Consider the following 19,487-nt stretch of genomic DNA (forward strand, 5'->3'; position numbering starts at 1 on the left):
TCTAAGGTCAAAGCCATTGTTGACTGGCCGGTTCCCAAGAACCAAAAAGACTTACGCAAGTGGCTTGGCCTCGCCAACTATTTGCATAAGTACAGCGAGAACTACGCTGATATGGCTCGGCCATTGTCCAATCTCCTCAAGAAGGATGCGGAGTGGGCCTGGGACACCGAGCATCAAGTTGCCTTCGAGGCGGTTAAGGAGAGTCTCCTACACGCGCCGATCCTGGCGTTGCCAGACCCCGATCGTCCGTTTAGTGTCGTCTGTGACGCATCGGACTTTGCCATCGGTTGTGCACTGCTGCAAGCAGACACTGAAGGGCGTGAACGCGTAATTGCGTTTGAGTCTCGCCAGCTTAAAGCTGCAGAGAAGAACTATCCAGTTCATGACAAGGAGCTACTTGCAATGAAGTATGCTCTAGTCAAATTCAGGGTTCACCTGCTAGGCTCTAAGCCATTTGTCATCTTTACTGATCATGCGTCACTACGCACTGCGACTCAGTCGCCTCACCTCTCGCAGAGGATGGCCCGCTGGCTCTCCTTCTTTGCGGAGTACAACTTCGAGGTGAAGTACAAGCCTGGCAGGCAGAACGGGTTAGCGGACGCGCTGTCCCGCAGACCCGACTATGAGTTATCTCATGCCACGACTGTGACGTCGTCCGTGACGGACTTGATCCGCGCTGCGTATGCGCGTGACGACATGTGTGTCGCTCTGCTACGTGCTCTTGGGAGCAAGGAGTTTGAATACTCGGACTGTAAGCTGTCGGCGCGCTTACGCGCGAGGCTGCATCGATATTCGCTTGATGGTGGCCTGCTGTATTACAGCACCGATCCGGAGGATACTCCACGTATTGTGGTCCCTCACGATGAGGATCTGAAATATCGTATCCTCTATGAGGCACACGATACTGCGCTTAGTGGCCACCTTGGTCGTGAAAAGACCTATGGCTCTGTGAGCCTCTCGTATTGGTGGCCCAAGCTTTACAAGTGGACGAGCACGTATGTGCGCACGTGTGAGACGTGTCAGCGGGTGAAGCCCTCACCGCATGCGGCCGCGCCGCTGGCAAGCTTGCCTGTACCCTCTGGGTGTTGGGAGTCCATGAGTATGGACTTTGTGTTCGGCCTTCCGAAGGACTCGGATGGCAACACGGGCATCGTGGTCTTTGTCGACCTTTTGAGCAAGATGGCTCATCTAGCGGCGGTGCCGGACACCATTGATGGTAAAGGTACAGCCAAGCTGTTTATCGACCGGGTTTTCCGCCAGCACGGGCTGCCCGAGTCGATCGTCTCGGATAGAGACCCCCGTTTCACGGGTAAGTTCTGGTCGTCCGTCTTCAAGGTGCTGGGCACCCGATTGGACATGTCCACAACGGATCATCCACAGACCGATGGTCAGACCGAGCGCGTTAATCGCGTTGTGGAGGACGTCCTCCGCAGCGTTTGCGTCGAAACGCCCAAGCGTTGGAGCACCATGCTTCCACTCGTGGATTTCGCATTGAATAATGCTGTTCATGCCTCCACAGGCTTTACCCCGTTCTACGTGAATGGCCTCACCCACCCTCGCGTCCCGTTGACGCTACCACTCCGCGGTTCCGGGCTTGGTGGGGGAGAGATAGCCGGTCGGCTTGCTGATGTCAGCCCTCTCACTGTTCGTAAACAGGTTGACGAGTTTCTGTCAACGCGTCTGAGTGTACTTCGACACGTACGTGACGCTATGGCTGAGAGCCAAGACCAACAAAAGGAAAATGCAGATGCCAGGGGCAGAGGTAACATTGAAAGTTACGCAGTCGGAGACTTGGTTTTATTAAACGCAAAAAACCTACCTATACATGCAGTTTCTGCGGTCTTCAAGACGAAGCTGCGCCCACGCTTCATCGGACCTTTCAAAGTCATGGCCAAGAAGGGCCTAGCGTATACGCTCAACCTCCCGAAGAAGATGCACACCCATCCGGTGTTTTATGTGGGCTTGCTCAAGCCGTACCGGGACCCAGCGCGGGTGAGCGCGGAGGCGCTGGCACCGGGACGTGCACAGGTGGCGCAGCCACAGCACCCTGCTGAAGTCGCAGCAGAAGGTCGACTTGACCCTCCAACCTCGCCAGACCTCGCTCAAGGTCGGAGACCCGGTTCGCCAGCGCAGCTGGGGCCTCGAACCAGTCGACGCGCTCCCGGAGCTGATCAATCTCATGCCATGAGCGATCATAGGCGTTCTCGGCCTGATGGAGAGTCTCACGGAGACGTACGACCTTCCGGCGCAGCGATCCCATCGCGTTCCAAGCGTCCTCAAGCTCCGAACGATGCACCCAGTGCAACTCAGCGTCCGCCACCGGCGTTGCTCGATGAGCAGGGCAATCGCCACTTCCATGTGGAACGGATTGTGGCTCGGCGTCGCCGCCAAAATCAATACCAGTATCTGGTGAAGTGGCGACGGTACCCCCACTCGCAGAACTCATGGGAGTTTGAGGTACCCCTCCGGCAAGACTGCCCTGACGTCGTGGACGCTTTTGATCGAAACGATCGACGGCGCCCTGGGGGCGCGTCGGTCGCCACCCGCTTCCCGGCAGTAGGTCGGGGAGCGAGGAGGTCAACAGCTGAGCTCAAGCTTTGACCCTGGGCTGCTGCAGCCGACGATACACCTTGTGGAAGGTCTGCAGAGCTCGGAGGATCATGTTGAGGAGCCCGCGCAGGGCGGGGCTGGAGGCCCGAAGGAAGTTGGCGTTTCGCCTTTAACTTCGCGAACGAGAACCGGAGCCAACGCTCTAACAGGACGTCGTCCTTCTTGAAGCTAGCTTGCAGCGCGACAATGGAAGAGAGCTTACGAGCCCCTTCTGTAGCGGGGCTACACATTCGGTTCACCTCCTACCTTAGTGCAACATACACTAAGGCATACATTCAGGTGACCACCACAGGGTGGTCCACATCCATAGCAAAAGGCATATGACTGGTAGAAAGTAACACCTTTCTACCAATGAGAGTCATTCAATAGATAGGGGTTCTGCCAGCCATCCAATGGCAGAACCTCTCATTAGAAATATCAGTTTTAGGAGGAAACCCCATTTACAATCAATACAGTTCTCATTTACCACCAAAGCTTTCGTTTGGTTCATTTATCTTGGTTTAAGTATACTTGTGGATACAAGAATACTGAACTTAAGTAAATTACTCCTACGCTTCCTCATACACGTGCGCACACGTGTAAGCTTAAGTAGTGGGTCTAAGCAGACCCATTACACCTTCCACCCAGAGCTCGAATTAAAAGGAAGTTGGGCTACGAGCTGCGGAGAGTTGAAGGCTTAGAAGACGGCTTCGGGCCGAGATTGCAAAACCAAAAGTGAGATTGATTGAGTGAGTTTTAGCTGCTAGCCTGCCTCCTACGCTCTCTTGTCGGCAAAAAGAAAAACGTCCATGTGGGGACTCGAACCCACACCCTTCGGATCAAAGATCCGGCACTTAACCCACTACACCATACTGCATGACCAAAGTCACGCACACCCTACTCCTACATATGTATCTCCTACTATGCACCCACACGCATGTCCACGCCGCTTGAGCACTTGGACACGCTCCCACACGCTTGTTCTCACGCGCACGCAACCTGCGCGTCTCATCATGAGCACTTGACGCCGCCACAAAGCCCCCCCCGCACACACGTAGAGGCACGCGCACGCACACACGCCTTGCACCCACACCTGGTGCACACTCGCACATGCACACGCAGCACCCTCTAACACTCTCCCTTGATGCGCTTGGCGTCTTAGGCGTCCATGCCGAGTCCGACGAGAAACTGGCGGTGCTTGGGTCGCGCCAGTGCCTTGGTAAACCCGTCTGCGATCATCTCGTCTGTCGGTTTGTACTCGAGCACGATGACCTTGTCTTCCACCTTCTCGCGCAAGAAGTGATACTTCAAGTCGATGTGCTTGGTGCGTGAGTGGTACGCTGGGTTCTTGGCCAGCGCAATGCAACCTTGGTTGTCCTGAAAAATGGTAGTCGCAGCCACACACTCACACCCCACGTCCAGTAGTAGCTGACGCAGCCACACTGCCTCTTGAGTGGCGTTGTACAGTGCCATGTACTCTGCCTCCGTGCTCGAGGTTGCCACTGTCGGTTGCCGTTTCGACTTCCACGAAATTGCACTCCCGTTCAGGAAGAACACATAGCCAGTAGTCGAGCGCCGGGTGTCCAAATCACCTGCCCAGCTCGCATCCGCGTAGCCGATCAGCTCTCCCTTAGTCCCGCCGTTGAACACGAGTCCCAGGTCCTGAGTGGTCTTCAAGTACTTCAAAATCCGCTTCGCAGCCACCCAGTGAGACTTGTTGTACCGCTCGCAAAACTTGGCCACTTCACCCACAGCTTGAGCAATGTCCGGGCGCGTACAAGTTGCGAGGTACATCAAAGCCCCCACCAACTCGCGATACGGGTACCTGGGCACGAAAACTTCGTCTTCTGCCGGCTTCACCAGCTTCGAGTTGCTGTCCGCTGGTGTGTGCACTGCCTTGCACTTTTCCACGCCGAACTTCTCCGCGAGTCGTTGAATATACGCTCGCTGATTCATGACGATGGTCTTGTCGTCGCGGTTGCGGTGGATCTCGATGCCGAGACAGTACTTCAGCTCACCGAGCTCCTTGATGCTGAACTCGCGCTTCAGCGCCTTCTTGATCTCACCGATCTCCGCTTTCGTCCTGCTGAAGATCATGAGGTCGTCCACGTAGACGATAATGATGCTGAACTTCGAGTCCGAACGCCGAACATACACACACGGATCCGCCGCTGACCGATGGAAACCTTGGCCCTCCAGGTGCTTGTTCAGCTTGCTGTTCCATTGGCGTGCCGCTTGCTTCGTGCCGTAAAGCGCTTGCATCAACAGGCACTTCTTGGTTGGGTTGACTTGGTCTTCAAATCCGTCCGGCTGGTCCATATAGAGCTCCTCTTCAACGTCGCCGTAGAGAAACGCGGTGTCCACATCCACATTTTCAGCCTCCATGTCTTCCTCTGCTGCAATCGCCACCGCCGTGTTGATGGACTCTTTGCGTGCTACAGGAGCGAAAGTCTCCGTGTAGTCGACCCCTGGACGTTGCGTGAAGCCCTTCGCCACAAGACGAGCCTTGAACTTGATGATCTTCCCGCTCGGGTCACGCTTGATACGGAACACCCACTTGCACCCGATCGCCTTCTTGTCTGACGGCATGTCCACCAACTTCCAGGTGCGGTGATCCTCAAGCGACTTCATTTCGCTTTCCATGGCGCGCAGCCATTCGTCCTTGTACTTGCTCCGCATGACTTCATCGTACGACACCGCGCGCTCACCGTCGTCGTCTTCGGTGAGGAAGCAGTAGAGGGAATCGAACTCAGCCTCGTAGTCGTCCAGGTTGAACTCACCCCTTCGAGTCCCGGGAAATTCGTCTTGGTAGCGCACGACTCCACGCCTTTTGCGTGCCGGACGCACCATCCACTCCTCTTCGCCGTCTCTCCCTGGCGTGCTAGAGCCACGCGTTGGCACAGATCCGGTCGGACCGCTGTGCTCCTCGGGTTCGTGGAGTGGGCGTGTCGGGGGCGTGCTGAAACCGTCGTCAACACTGGGTTCTTCGGTGCGCTCCTCTTCTTCATCGTTGTCGATGATGTCGATCACCTCCTGGTTGCGCGTCTTCGCCATTGTGACCGGTGGCGCTTCAGCAAACGTCACACACCTTGAAATCACGATCGATCCGTCGCTGGGGTCCAGGAGTCGATATGCTTTGTGTTGCTTGGCGTAGCCGAGAAACACGCACTTGATCCCCGAGTTGTCTAGCTTTTTGCGTTTCTGCTTGGTCACATGGGCGTAGCACTCGGTCCCAAAAACGCGCATGTGCTCCAGACGTGGCGCCCTCTTGAAAACCAGCTGGAATGGGCTTGCGTGTGGGCTTGACGTGTTAGGCAACACGTTCCGAATGTCTGCAGCTGTCATGATGGCCTCGCACCAGTACGACTTGTCCATCCCGCTCTCCTCCAGCATGCAGCGTGTCATTTCGACCAGCGTACGGTTCATCCGCTCTGCCATGCCGTTCTGTTGCGGGTTGTAAGGCACCGTGAACTCTTGCTTGATGGTCTTCTCGTCGCACAGAGCCACCATCCCCGCGTTGCAGTATTCACCGCCGTTGTCACTGCGTAGCACCTTGACCTTGATGCCCGCACTTGTTTCTGCCTCCTTGAGAAACTTCTTGAACGCCTCACACACTTCGCTCTTCTTGCGCAGTGGGTAGATTGTCACAAAGCGACTCTTCATCATGATGAAGCTCACAATGTACTTGTAGCCCGACTTGGATGCAGGAGTGACGGGCCCCAACACATCAGAGCACACAGTGGTGTCCTTGCGTGCGCTCTCCCTGGCTTCGAGTCCCTCCTTGGTCGACTTGAAAGGCTTGCGTGCCTGCTTCGCAGTCGCACACACGCCACACACGGTTCCAGGCTCTGCCAGCGCACCCTTGAGTTTCCCGTCCTTGATCATGGGGTTCAGCGTGCCGAAAGACGCGTGGCCGAGTCGCCGGTGCCACAAATCCATATTGTCTTCAGCCGCATGGCACTCGTCGCCGCCCTCAATGTTGAGGAACATCAGCTTGCCTTGCTTCCTGCCCGTCGCCACCACTTGGCTGCCGCGTTTCACAACGCACTGCTCGCTGTCCATAGTCACGGTCATGCCGCGTGCCGTTGCAGCCGTGAGAGAGAACAGGTTCTTGTTCAAATCTTGAACGTGCAGTGTGTTTTCCAGTCGCGCGTTTATCCACGCACTACCAGTCCAGACACGCAGAACAACTGTTCCAACCCCGAGAATCTTCAAGCTCGCGCTGCTCTTTGCGCTCGATATGGTGCGCGCAGTCTTTACACCCGAGTACTCTTGAAACGCGTCGCGTGTCTTGCACATGTGTGCCGAAGCACCGCTGTCCATCACCCAGCACTCGCTAGCAAAAGCTTCCGTCACGTGGAACGCAACGTTCGACTGGTCTTGGACATCTTCATCGGGACTTGCCTCGGAACGGCAATCCCGCGCATAGTGGCCAGGCTTGCCACAGTTGAAACACTTCCCGAAGGGCCCCTTCTTGCGCATCCCGCGTGGGTTCTTCTTCTTCTGCTGCTGCTTCCCATTGCCCTTGCCGGCAAGAAGCGCAGTCGCCTCTTCGATGCGGTTCGAGTCCTTCTGACGCACTTCTTCCGCAATCAGCTTGCTCACCAGGTCTGCAAGCTTGAACTCACTCACTGACATGCGAAACGCTTGAACCAGAGCCTCGTAGCTCGATGGCAGACTCCGCAGCATCGTCGCGAAGACGTCTTCCTCAGTTGGCTCACACCCCGCGTTCTTCATCTCCATCACGAGCTTCTCCAACTCCGTCACGTGCTTGCCGACGGAGGACGCCGTGAACTTGAACGCCGAGAACTTTTCCTTGAGCCACAGCCGGTTCGCCATGTCTTGAGTCTTGTGGAACTTCTTCAACGTGTCCCACGCCTCCTTCGCAGTCGTGGACGTCACCACGTGCATCAACTGCGAGTCGTTCAGGTTGAGCACAATCGCCGCGTGCGCTTGTTGCTCCTTCGCCGTCGATCCGGCTTCCCCGGAGACAGCTTCCCACAATCCCTTGGACATCAGGTACATCTTCATCTTGTAGCTCCACAGCGAGTAGTTCGAGCCGTCGAAAGGCTCGACCTTGAACTTGGTGTCGGTACTTGGGCTCATAACCAAAAGGAAGTTGGGCTACGAGCTGCGGAGAGTTGAAGGCTTAGAAGACGGCTTCGGGCCGAGATTGCAAAACCAAAAGTGAGATTGATTGAGTGAGTTTTAGCTGCTAGCCTGCCTCCTACGCTCTCTTGTCGGCAAAAAGAAAAACGTCCATGTGGGGACTCGAACCCACACCCTTCGGATCAAAGATCCGGCACTTATCCCACTACACCATACTGCATGACCAAAGTCACGCACACCCTACTCCTACATATGTAACTCCTACTATGCACCCACACGCATGTCCACGCCGCTTGAGCACTTGGACACGCTCCCACACGCTTGTTCTCACGCGCACGCAACCTGCGCGTCTCATCATGAGCACTTGACGCCGCCACAAAGCCCCCCCCCGCACACACGTAGAGGCACGCGCACGCACACACACCTTGCACCCACACCTGGTGCACACTCGCACATGCACACGCAGCACCCTCTAACAGAATTGAGCGACATCCTGCTCCTGGCGTTCGCCAGCCAGTAGGACCACTGGATACGTCCGCATTTGCGGCACGGACGCCCCCCGGGCTTGGAGCTGCAGGCGCTCACGGTACTCGCGTTGAGTGGTAAGCTGAGGCGTTAGCAACCTCTGACGGAGGTCTTCTCGCTGAGCGACCTCTTCGTTGGAATGGACCGCGGGTCCGATGACATAGTCATTCAACAGTTGCGACGCCGCAAGGCGAGCCACTTCGTTGGGGTCGCGTGGCTCAAAGCCGTAGTCACGGCGGCTCGGGTGGAGCAGAGGCCGTGCTATCGGACGCTGGGCGCGGGGCGCCTCTTCCATCGCGGCCAGTTGCTGGCTTTGGACCTCGTCGAGGTTGTTGGAGACAACGTTGGCCTCCATAGGCTCGTCCTCGTCTCGCGACGGGAGTGACGACGTTGTCCGCAACGCGGTCAGACCTGACACAGCGTCGCTACGTTCTACGAACGGATTGGGCGTGCGTAGGTCACGCTTATCGGTCGTGCGACCCCGTGGAGGCTCCTCATCCTCTTCCCGGAGGCAGGTATCACTGCCGTAGTCGACCTCCTCTCCCTCTTCGAGGCCTTCAAAGAGGGTTTCATTCGCGCGGCGAATACGCGGCTTCGGCGCGTCTGCTGAGCTTTTCGGGGCCGACATAGCGACGCGAGCTTGTTTAAGCTGCTGCTTGGAGTAATACTCCGCCACAGAGAGCGTGGTTCTCGCCACAGGCGCCGATGCGTTGTGGCCAGCGGCCGAGGAAGCACTACGTGCGGACGAGTTAGGCGGGCTGTGCCCGGGCGGCGACGAGGCGGAGCGTGGGCTGCGGTTGGCACTCAGTGCTGCTGCTTGTCGTGGGCTGTGCCCGGGAGATAAAGACGCGGAGCGTGGAGTACGGTCAACAGACCAAGAAGCTTTCTGGCTGCCAGCCATCGATGATCCACGGGCGTGGTGCGCTTGTTGAACTTGGAAAGTTCTTGAGCGAGGTCCGAAGACCAAGCAGCGATACCTCTGATGAGGGAAAGTGACGAGTGTCGACACGTGGTGTCAACAGTCTGGTGAGGGAGGGTGTAACGGGGTTACACGTACCCGTTAGTGTATCGTACACGAATAGTGTGTTTCACACAAATGGTGTGCACACCCAAGTTGGTGTGTGTACACGAGACTTAGGTTGGTGGCCTCACAGCCACCCGTCATGCATATTACTAGGCTCCACTATGGTAGATAGTGAGTGTTATACATTTACCCCACTGGCGGCCTTGCCGCGAATAACAACAATAAAAATCAGTTCACGTTTTGAAGTCTAATGTCTATTAGCCTTATTTAAGGTATTAATAACTATAGGAGTCTGTAGATCGCATATCTACAGACTGTACTTGGTTCTGGTATAGAACCTAGGATTACAACCGAACTAAGACTCTGAGAGTCTACGTCTTCCTCTGACGCAAGCTACGGCAGCCCCGCTGCATCATCGAAGTCATCACGGCACAGCTGAAAAAGAAACTAGTGATCTGGGCTGGTGTGAACGCCAGGTGGACAGGGCGGGAGGCGATAGCCATCGCTTGGAGGTGCTCGGAGAGAGGAGGGGGTTGTTGTTGTTGGTGTGTTGAAAAATGATATTGAAAAGCGGTAGAACACTCTCGGGGGTAGCCAAAGCTGCAACGGTTGGTGTTGGGAGGCTCCTATCCGCGCCAGACATATTGATGGTCTGGACATGATTATGGTTTTGGAGAAGTATACAAAACCAAGTCAATATGCAAAACAAGCCCTTGTGTCCAGCCATTCATACCACCCACAAAACTTGTCTTACTAGTACCAAATTCACTGGTGAGGAAGAGGATAGGTCTCCGTGCATTTAAAGCTCTCGCCCATGCCTGAGTGAGCCATTTTATGAACGTTAGAGCCTCCAAGACATTCGTCATTCTCCGACCAAAATGCTGCAGCTCTTCTACCCCGATAACTCCAAAGTGCCATGACTGAGCGCTACCAGCATGCTATCGACGCCGTTGATGCTGGCATGTACATTCGCGAAGCAGCCGGGCGTTTTGGAGTGACACGCGAGTCGCTTCGTCTTCGAATTCGCGGCGTTGTGCCGATCTCCTGCAGACGTGGCCCCCAACTAGTGTACATCTCGGACGAAGCTGACGCCGGGCTGCCACTTTCTGCAGACTTTGGATGTCGGAGTTTTTCAACCATACAAAGCGTTGTATAACGCGGCAGTTCGAGATTTCCCGCTACAGGGAGGGGGCCTTCCAGTCAAAGACGACGTTGCGCGCATGGCATGCGGGCCGTTTGAAACTGCCTTTTCGTCAGCCAATGTGAGACGCGGCTTTAGAGACAGTGGGATTTTCCCGCTGTCTCTAGAGGTGATGCTACAGAAGATGGTTGGGGGCGGGACGACAGGAAAGGAGCGCTCATCGACGATACCGGTTCGGCACCACGCAGTTCTGGAGCCTCATTTCAATGGAGAAATTGTCTCCAAACGCGTTCAAGCTCCCATGAAGAGGCGCCGGCTGAGTCTTGACACGCTTCACGTGGCACGTCTGCCACTCTCTATGCTGATCGAGCCCGCAGTGAGACCGCGTCCCAAAGGCGACTTCGTCGATGCCAACGCCTGCGGGGGCAAGCTGCTGACATACAAGGAGATGGAGGCGGCCGTCAAGATGAAAGTGGCGGCGGCGGAAGCGAAGAAGCAAGCGAAACAGGAAGCATCGGCAGCAAGAGCTGCACGCAAGGTGGAAACTGCTGCGCGAAAAGCAGCACGTCAGCAAGCTGCAGCAACAGGGAGACTGAAGCGCCAAGTGGCAGCGCAGCATAAGAAGGCAGTGGCATCCGGCAGAAGATGCAGGGCGCAGTTAGCTGGGACCGCGCTCACTCAAGGGCCTGTAGCTCTCGACCAGAACTCAGTTGTAGCTTTCGCCGACGTTTAGACCTGCATACTGAACACAAGTAATTTTCTGCTGCCCATATTTGTGTCCACCATATTTTCCCTGTGACGTGTGACTATTAATACTTGGATTTTGACAGAGGTCCTGAGGTGACCATCAACACGTCTGGCGCGGATACAAGTGTTTATGAATCTGTACGTAAGCTATGATATTCTGACGTCGCTTATGATATGTGATGGGTTTTGGCATTTATTTATGATATGTATGTTCATTATTGATATGAGCATGTTAAAATCGGCTGCCCTGGGTGCGTGCCATGCTGACGAGACCTACTCCAACTAGAAAGAGACCTCAGAGAACCGCCTCCTTCCAGGATACGCACCATAACTCCCGTGCATCTGTCCCAAAGGCCCTTGTATCTCACGCAAAAGTCTGCGCGGCTGACGCCACGAATAAATCGAGCATAGACTGTAGATCTCCCAAATCCAAGAAGCTCCGCTCCGTGAGCCGTAGGCGGCGAGCGGTCCGTCCACCGCGGCGCTGGAGGAGCTGCAGTCCGCCTACGCAGCCTTCAACGAGCTATATAGCTTTCACATGTACATGGCCTCGCTCGACCCGAGCTTCGTCGAGGTCCGCAGGGTGACAAACCACCTGCGCGGGTGAATGACTACTGCGACCGGTTGATGCTGTGGTTCGTGGTCTGATAGGCGAAGATGGTGCCCACGAGAGGGATCCCCACGGTGGTCAAGCTGCGGTACGGGTGATCATACACACGAAGTTGGCTGCTTATTCGTGCAAGCGGCCTACTGCTGGGCCCCACGGCCTTTCACGACATCATGGTCAAACGCGACCGCATTGAGGAGAACGATCAAGACGCGCCCGAGATTCAGGAGCACAAAGTCTAAAGCCTTGTCGAACTCCCATTCGAATGGTATTTCGAGAGACTTGCTACAGTCTGGTAAACGCGGTCTAGAAGAACGGAAGTATTGAGGTAACGAGTAAGGATACGAGTTGCATACATTCCCCCATACTTCAAAAGCGTACGGTTTTCAAAATGCCCCTTTACGCCAATGATTTGCCGCTAATGGAGCTCTTCGGTTATGCTCCGTTCTGAACACTATTATAGTGTAATACGTGTGTGCTCTGACGGAGGCATGCCAGATGGAGACGATGATAGACTGTGGGCTTTGCTGTTCTCGACTCATTTTACAATTTATTTCGTACGAGCGAAGACCAGTCATGCGTGCGTGCTTGGTCCTGCTTGCGGCTGCGTTCGCTAATAGCAATGTAACATTAGCAGGCCCCGTGTCCGGCCCCTCGACAGCATCTACGCTGGTGAATGATTTCCAGCCGGAAGGGAGCAGCAAGCGATTCTTAAGAAGTTATGACATGAGTGACCTGAACGTGAACGAGGGTGCCGGCGCCGGCGAAGAAGAACGAGGCATTGACTTAACGAAACTTGACGACGTGATCAATGTGGTGAAAGGCGACAAGGTGATGGATGCGGCAAAACTTGACGACGTGATTAATGCAGCGAAAACCAACAAGGTGATCGATGCGGCGAAAGCCGACGACGTGATCAATACGGCGAATGCTGACAAGGTGATCGATGCGGCGAAAGCTAACAAGGTGATCGATGCGGCGAAAGCTGACAAGGTGATCGATGCGGCGAAAGCCGACGACGTGATCGATGAGGCGAAACTCGACGACTTGTTAAAGCCTGATAAAATCGCGCTTGCACTGAAGGATCCTGACGAAGAGATGGCTCTATTCGCTCAGTGGCATCAGACTAAAGAGCTGTCAACAGCGATTCTTAAGCGACTGCACGCTAACGGCGGCTTTTTCAAGAACACGGACATTATCTTCAGATATAACGGCTACAGAACCAGATTCGCTTACAACCAACAACTCACCCCCTGGCTGGATACGAAGACACTCGATGCAACATTAAATGCGTTGCAAAACCATGGTACGAAAAAGATGACGGAGCAATTTGAAGTTTGGTTGAAGGACCGAAGAACCAAACAACAGATCGCTGATGCGCTGAAACCGCATCCGAAAATTGCCAAGAAGTACAAGGCGCTGGAAACTCACTATGGACACTTCGTGGATTTCCAACCGATAAAAGCTAAACGGGCTGCTGCAGAGAAGGCCAAAAAGGCTGCCGAGGAGGCTGCTGAGGCCAAAAAAGCTGCCGAGGTTGTTGAGGCTAGCTAGGCTGCCGCGACAAACGTATGCAGCGCTCTCTGTTGCTTCTTCTGTTGTGAGCGGAAGCCACTTTAGATCTTAAAAGACTTGAACTGTGAACAGTGCATCCATCAACCTATTGACATGATGATCAAGGAGATCAAGATGACAATGGTTTGCATAGTCAGCAAAATGTCGAGCGAATATCATGACGAACAACTATTTTCTAGTATCGGCTACACCAATCCGGCAAGGCAGCCCGCTCCAGTTTCCATGAGGACAAAGTCGCGCGTGGGTCGCAAGCAACCTCAAATTTAGAGCGACAAAATTCCGGCTTTCAGGACTGAGTGTCGTCATATCCTTGTCAAGATCCTGCAAGATCCTACTATATGTAGAAGTCTTGCCAATCGTTTGCTGCAATGACTCCGCACTATTAAGTTTATCCAGGATTTCTAATCAAAATAGGCCGACGTTCAGTAGTTACTTCAGTATGCAGTATATTGTCAAGAGCAGCAGAAAGCTGGTGGCTCATACTCAAGAAAATCAGATTTAATGTTCCTCGCTGTGCTGGAAGGAGCAGACAAACGCTCCCGGATAAATCTCGCATTCAAAACAATGCGCGCGAAGGCGGTTCGACGAAAGTCAACGACTATACCGACAAATTGATTAACCCAGACAAGACCAAGCCTTGTTAAGTGATGCTGGCGACGAGGTGGGCTATTCGCTCAGCAGCATGAAAATGAAAGATAAGTTGAGAGCATCAGTGCACGTATTATAACTGAAATGGTGCGATCACAGGCTACTATTTCTTACGGGGGAACTGCTTTGCGTGAAGAATGCATTCCAACGAGTAGGGTGCGAAATTGAGGAATGTCATTTCGCCATTTTAAAAAAAAAAGGCTGCGGTAATTTGCGCCGAATTCCCGCATTTAATAAGGCCTCCCATGACAACCATCATGTTGCACATTCACTCCGCGAGCTCATCTCCAGTACCTGTGGACGAAATGGATGCGCGGTACACGACTAAAATCGCGTCGTTTGCTCATCTCGCCGTGACCTCCAGTCGTTTGCCTCTGCCAGCACAACTTGATTGTCCTTGCGCTTTCTTTCTGCGTCAAGGCGAGCGTGAGGCTCACGGGTGAGCGTCTGTGTAGCTTCACCAACACCAACGTTTCTACAGCTAATGACAAGCGCTCTGCTGGTCCAATCTTGTCCACAGAGTTCATCGCGTCACGTTTGGACGCGTGCATGGCCTGGTCTCCTTTAATCAGCGCGCATGATCCGAACGATTAAAGTGCGTGGCCTCTGTCGCCGCTGATCAGCGCGGTCTTGTGTGTGTGTAACCCCACTCGACAAGTCGTGAAGCAAACCTTGGACAGGCTGCTGCTATGAATGTCGACCGGAATCCCCATACCGGTCCAATTGCCTCGGGTTTGTCGAGCCGCTCGACATCGTGGACAAACTGGCAAGGAGGATGCGTTGATCTGTGTGTGCGTGCTCAGGTTTCTGCCTTTGAAGACTGCACCGCGGCAAGGACAGTGCAAGCTGTCCCCCCATCTCTCTGGCCGCTCCTGCTTTCGTTCACGTCAATCCTTTTTGCACACAGGAGGTGAGACCGTACGTCTGCGACCGCCCGCGCTTTGGGGGCGAGAGCTCACTCCCCAATTCCATCCACGATGGCAACGTCGAAGATCAAGTCGCCGGCGCTCGAGTCGCCCTCCACCGCGTACGCGAGCGTCTGGGATGAGCGTCCGCGCAAGTACAAGAACGTGCTGTTCCAGGTGTGCGTCTTCATCCTCATGATGGAGCTGTCGGAGCGTCTCAGCTACTACGGCATCAACCAAGGCCTCAAGAACTTCATGCAGAAGATCGGCTGGAGCCTCGTGTCCGCCAGCGCCTTGAAGAGCACGTGGACGTCCATCTGCTACATCACGCCGCTGTTCGGCGCGTACCTGGCCGACGAGAAGTGGGGTCGCTTCCGCACCATCCTGACCTTCGGTGTCTGGTACTGCGTGGGCGACTTCCTCGTGGCCATCGCGGCTCACCCGGACATCATGACGGAGGAGGCCATCGTGAACCCAATCTTCGTTATCGGCTTGTTCGTGGGCATCGGCGTCGGAACGGGTGCCATCAAGTCCAACGTGATCACGTTCGGAGCCGACCAGTTCGACCCGAACGACCCGAGTGAAGTGCACCAGAAGGCGACGTACTTCTCCTACTTCTACTTCTGCATCAACTTCGGCGCCGCCTTCTCGTACGGATACCTGTCGGTGCTGTGCGTTGACGGCTCTGCTCAGATCCCTGCCGAGTACGGCTACTTCGCCACCTACATGATCTGTGCGGCGGTGATGGTCGTGGCCATCGTCTTCTTCATCATTGGCTCGCCGCGCTACGTGCACATGCCGCCCAAGGACCGCACGATCTCGACGCTGCTGCGTCTGCTCAAGCAGAGCGCACGCACGTCTCGCAACGGTGCGCTTGTCGTCACTGGTGCGCTGCTACTCTTGTTCTCGCTGGCCGTCAACATCGCGTCGGCTTTCAGTGCCGACAGCGGTCGCGTGGGCGAAGCGCTCTCGTACGTGGCAGCTGCTATGGTGCTGAGCGGCGTGGTGTGCTGGGTGGTCGGCGCGCACGACCAGTCCTTCCTGGACGTCATGAAGGAGAGCCACGGAGGCGAGTACGACGACGAGCTCGTGGACGGCTACAAGAAGCTCGTGAGCACGCTGCCGTTCGCCGCCTACACCATCATCTGGCAGTGCGCGTACGACCAAACGGACGCCAACTTCCAGTCGATCACGCAGCAGTGCGACCTGCGGCTGGACCGCAGCGACCCGGACAGCTCGCAGATCCCCGGCGCCATGCTCGGCGTCTTCGACCCGATCTTCATCGTCATCTGCATCCCCATCCTGGACTCGGTCGTGTACCCCATGTACGAGAAGCGGTTCGGCAAGGCTCCGAGCCACTTCGGCCGAGTCTGCGCGGGGCTCATCGTGGCGGCCGTCGGCATCTTCTGGTCGGGCATCTTCGAGTCCATCCGCCGCAACGCTGGAGCGCTGCAGAACGCCAACGGAGACCCGATCCTGGACGGGGGCAGTAGCCAGCCCATGAACGACATCACGTGGGCTGCGGCCATCCCCAACTACGTCTTCATCGCCATGGCCGAGTGCCTCATCAACGTCACGGCCTACGACGTCTTCTACTCGGTCGTGCCGCTCACGCTCAAGAGCACGTCGCAGAGCGTCAACCTCTTCATGACGTCCGTGGGCAGCGTCATGACGTCGGTCTTCACCGTCATGTTCTCGCCCTACCTCCCGTCGGACGACCTCAACGACGGCCATCTCGAGTACATGTTTTACGCGGTGGGCGCCGTCAGCGTCGTCAACTTCTTCGCCTTCTACTTCACGATGAAGAAGATGAACTTCGGCATGTCCAGCAGCTCCAGTGACGACGAGTTCGACCTCCAGGGGAAGGAGTCCGTAGCCTCGCGCCACAGCGTCGCCGCTTCCAAGTAAGTCACGCGTTGTAGTTTACAGTAACATCAAGTATCAACCTCTGTTTTTCATCAAAACCGCCGTCTCGTGACTTCAGCGATGCTGTATAGTGCTATGAACTACTACAGTAGCACAGTGCTTTGTCCTCTAAGCTTACACGAAAGCTACCGCTAGCTGCGTTGTAGCTATGAGCCACGTTGCAAGTGCATAACTATTGTTTGTAGATGTTGAGGCCAATGACATGACAGTGGAGGAGACAGTTTGACTGCGATACCAAGTGGGCATCGATAGCAAACTTTGCGCTTCCTGCAGCCTTCGGCACATTCCGTCCAAATTTACCAAACCTGGGGAGGTTTTGAAACACCTTTCGCTTGCGATAAACGGTACTACAATGAACACCGCGGCAAGACTCAGAATCGTAGACAACGTTGAATGAATGCAATCGGTTCTCTAGTTCGTCACCTACTCGAAGCAACCTATCAAAAGTGTCAGGATGGGTCTTGCAGTTGCAATTTTCCCTAAAGGGTCCACACTTGTGCTTGTATTCCGCTGTTATCAAAATCGCAATGGGGCATTCGCAGTAAGCAGCAAAACCCTTTATCATATTATTTGCACAGTGTGAGAGGATGCTGTTTGCTCACCACACTGCTGCTGTTGTCGTTACCGCCCGCGATAAACCAAAACGTATACTGTGGATGTGGACCGAAGTGCCAGTTCATTTGGTTCTGGTGCTCGCTCTTAATAAAGGCTCAACGATAACAACCGTGTACTAACGTAGTAAGTTGCAAATCAAAGAAACGCGATACATGTGCATGCTTGATTTTCTCCTGCTCAATTGTCAAGAGCAGGTCATAAACAACTTATTTGATAGTAAAATGAGGCGCCTCGAACGAAAGGGCCGGTGCCAGCGCCACACATGTACAAGACTCGTCGGGTTGCTATAATACCCGTTAGCTTAGCCATAAGGTATTGTGAGAAAAACATGGTTTCACGATCCTAGGCTCGACCGACGGAACGGAACGCTCAATGACAGGCGCTTCTTACAATTTCACGATTAATTCGCAGCGGAACGCGCTCTTCCGGGGGAAGGTTCAAGAGCCACAGCACAATAAACAGTTCCAGATTAGCCGCCAATCACTCAAGTCTTCTTCACCTCGAACACAAGGCACACGATGGTTGCTTCGGTCTCCAGTACCAGTCGCGCGATTTTCGCTCTTTGTTCCTTCATCGCTGCCCAGGGTAGCTTTGCCGCCGCTGCTACCCCTGGTAGTGACATTGGCTCGTGTCTGACCAATGCTGGAATTGAAAACTCGATGCCTACGACGGCGACCTGGACGACTGACACGGAGGCGTGGAATTCGCGAGTGAGCCCCGTACCTTCGGCCGTTGCCTACCCCAAGACGGAGGAAGAAGTGTCTGCCGCCCTCAAGTGCGCTGCCGATGCCGGCGTGAAGGTTACGACCCTGGGTGGCAACCGCTCGTTCTCCAGCATGGGCTTCGGCCGCAACGACGGCGCTCTCATCATGAACCTCAAGTACCTGAAGCATCTAGAGTACGACGAGTCCACTCAGCTCCTGTCGTACGGTGGCCCCGTCATGATCTCGGAGGCGGCCAACTACATGTGGAGCAACTTTAGTCGCGCTCTGCCCCATGGTCGTTGCCCCGACGTCGGTATGACAGGTGTGGCCGCTTCGGGTTTCGGTACGCTGTCTCGCTCCAGCGGCACTGTGCTCGACAACATTGAGGCCGTGCGTGTCGCCCTCGCGAACGGTTCCATTGTGGACGCCGATGCCAAGCAGAACTCGGACTTGTTCTGGGGTGTGCGTGGTGCCGCCAGCTCCATGGGCGTGGTGCTCGACTTCAAGATCAAGACGCTCGAGCCTCCTTCGCTACGTGTTACGAACTACACCATTGCCTTCAACTCGAGCTACAAGCCGACCCAGCAGGACAATGTCGACGCCCTCATCGGTACCCAGACATGGGCTCTGAGCAAGGACAACAACGACTTGGTTTCCATCCGCTTCGGCCTCAACACTGCGTCCGTCTTGAAGGGGTTCTTCTACGGCTCATCGGAGGAGGCCAAAACTGTGCTGGGGTCTCTGTTGAAGAACTTGCCGTCCTCGATGGGTCTCACCACGACCGAGTCCGACTTCTGGAAGTCCGAGGACTTCGCGACCCCCGGGATCATGAAGGAGACGCTCAGCCCTCGTCGGTACTTTTACATCGCGTCGGTGACGATCCCCAGCGCCACCCCGCTCGACAACTCCACTGCTTGGCAACTATTCTCCAGCACAGTGTACGCGCCGAAGATTCCGGATGCCAAGGCTTCTGGCTTCGTTGACATTTGGGGCGGTGAGTTCGCGAAGGGCGTGACTGCTGATGCGTCGGCCTGGAAGCACGACGACAACCTGCACCTTGTCCGGTGGGACATTCGTTCGTCGGCCTACAACGTCTCCTTCGCTGACAGCTCCATCACCACCCTGCGCGGCAATTTCTACCAGTTCGTGGACGCTTACAAGGCTTCGGGCGGCGTGCCTGGTGGCTTCACCACGTACCGTGACGACAAATGGACTGTGTCCGAGATGGCCGAGTATTTGTACGGCGGCGGTAACTTCGACAAGCTGCAGAAGATCAAAACGGAGTACGACCCGAACGAGGTGTTCAACACGGACCCTCAAGCCATCCCGGCTCTGGCTTAGGCGACTGTCTTACCAGCCTTTGCTCAGAACC

The 19,487-nt window shown here is 55.2% G+C and overlaps 3 protein-coding genes across 3 annotated transcripts; all 3 read left to right on the forward strand.

Annotated features, from left to right (window-relative positions):
• Positions 1-10,689: 10,689 nt before the first annotated feature.
• Positions 10,690-11,121, forward strand: KRP23_4838 (uncharacterized protein; the record flags this gene model as incomplete). Its single annotated transcript, XM_067889844.1, has 1 exon — positions 10,690-11,121. The coding sequence occupies one exon, from the start codon at positions 10,690-10,692 to the stop codon at positions 11,119-11,121; it is 432 nt and encodes a 143-aa protein (XP_067746440.1).
• Positions 11,122-12,240: 1,119 nt separating this feature from the next.
• Positions 12,241-13,296, forward strand: KRP23_4839 (uncharacterized protein; the record flags this gene model as incomplete). The annotated part of the gene is made up of 1 exon (XM_067895857.1): positions 12,241-13,296. The coding sequence occupies one exon, from the start codon at positions 12,241-12,243 to the stop codon at positions 13,294-13,296; it is 1,056 nt and encodes a 351-aa protein (XP_067746441.1).
• A 4,633-nt stretch (positions 13,297-17,929) lies between these two features.
• Positions 17,930-19,456, forward strand: KRP23_4840 (Carbohydrate oxidase; the record flags this gene model as incomplete). The annotated part of the gene is made up of 1 exon (XM_067889845.1): positions 17,930-19,456. The coding sequence occupies one exon, from the start codon at positions 17,930-17,932 to the stop codon at positions 19,454-19,456; it is 1,527 nt and encodes a 508-aa protein (XP_067746442.1).
• Between the last annotated feature and the right edge of the window lie 31 nt (positions 19,457-19,487).

Source organism: Phytophthora ramorum (genome assembly GCF_020800215.1).
Source record: "Phytophthora ramorum isolate Pr-102 chromosome Unknown Phyram_PR-102_s0004, whole genome shotgun sequence".
Classification (NCBI taxonomy): domain Eukaryota; phylum Oomycota; class Peronosporomycetes; order Peronosporales; family Peronosporaceae; genus Phytophthora; species Phytophthora ramorum.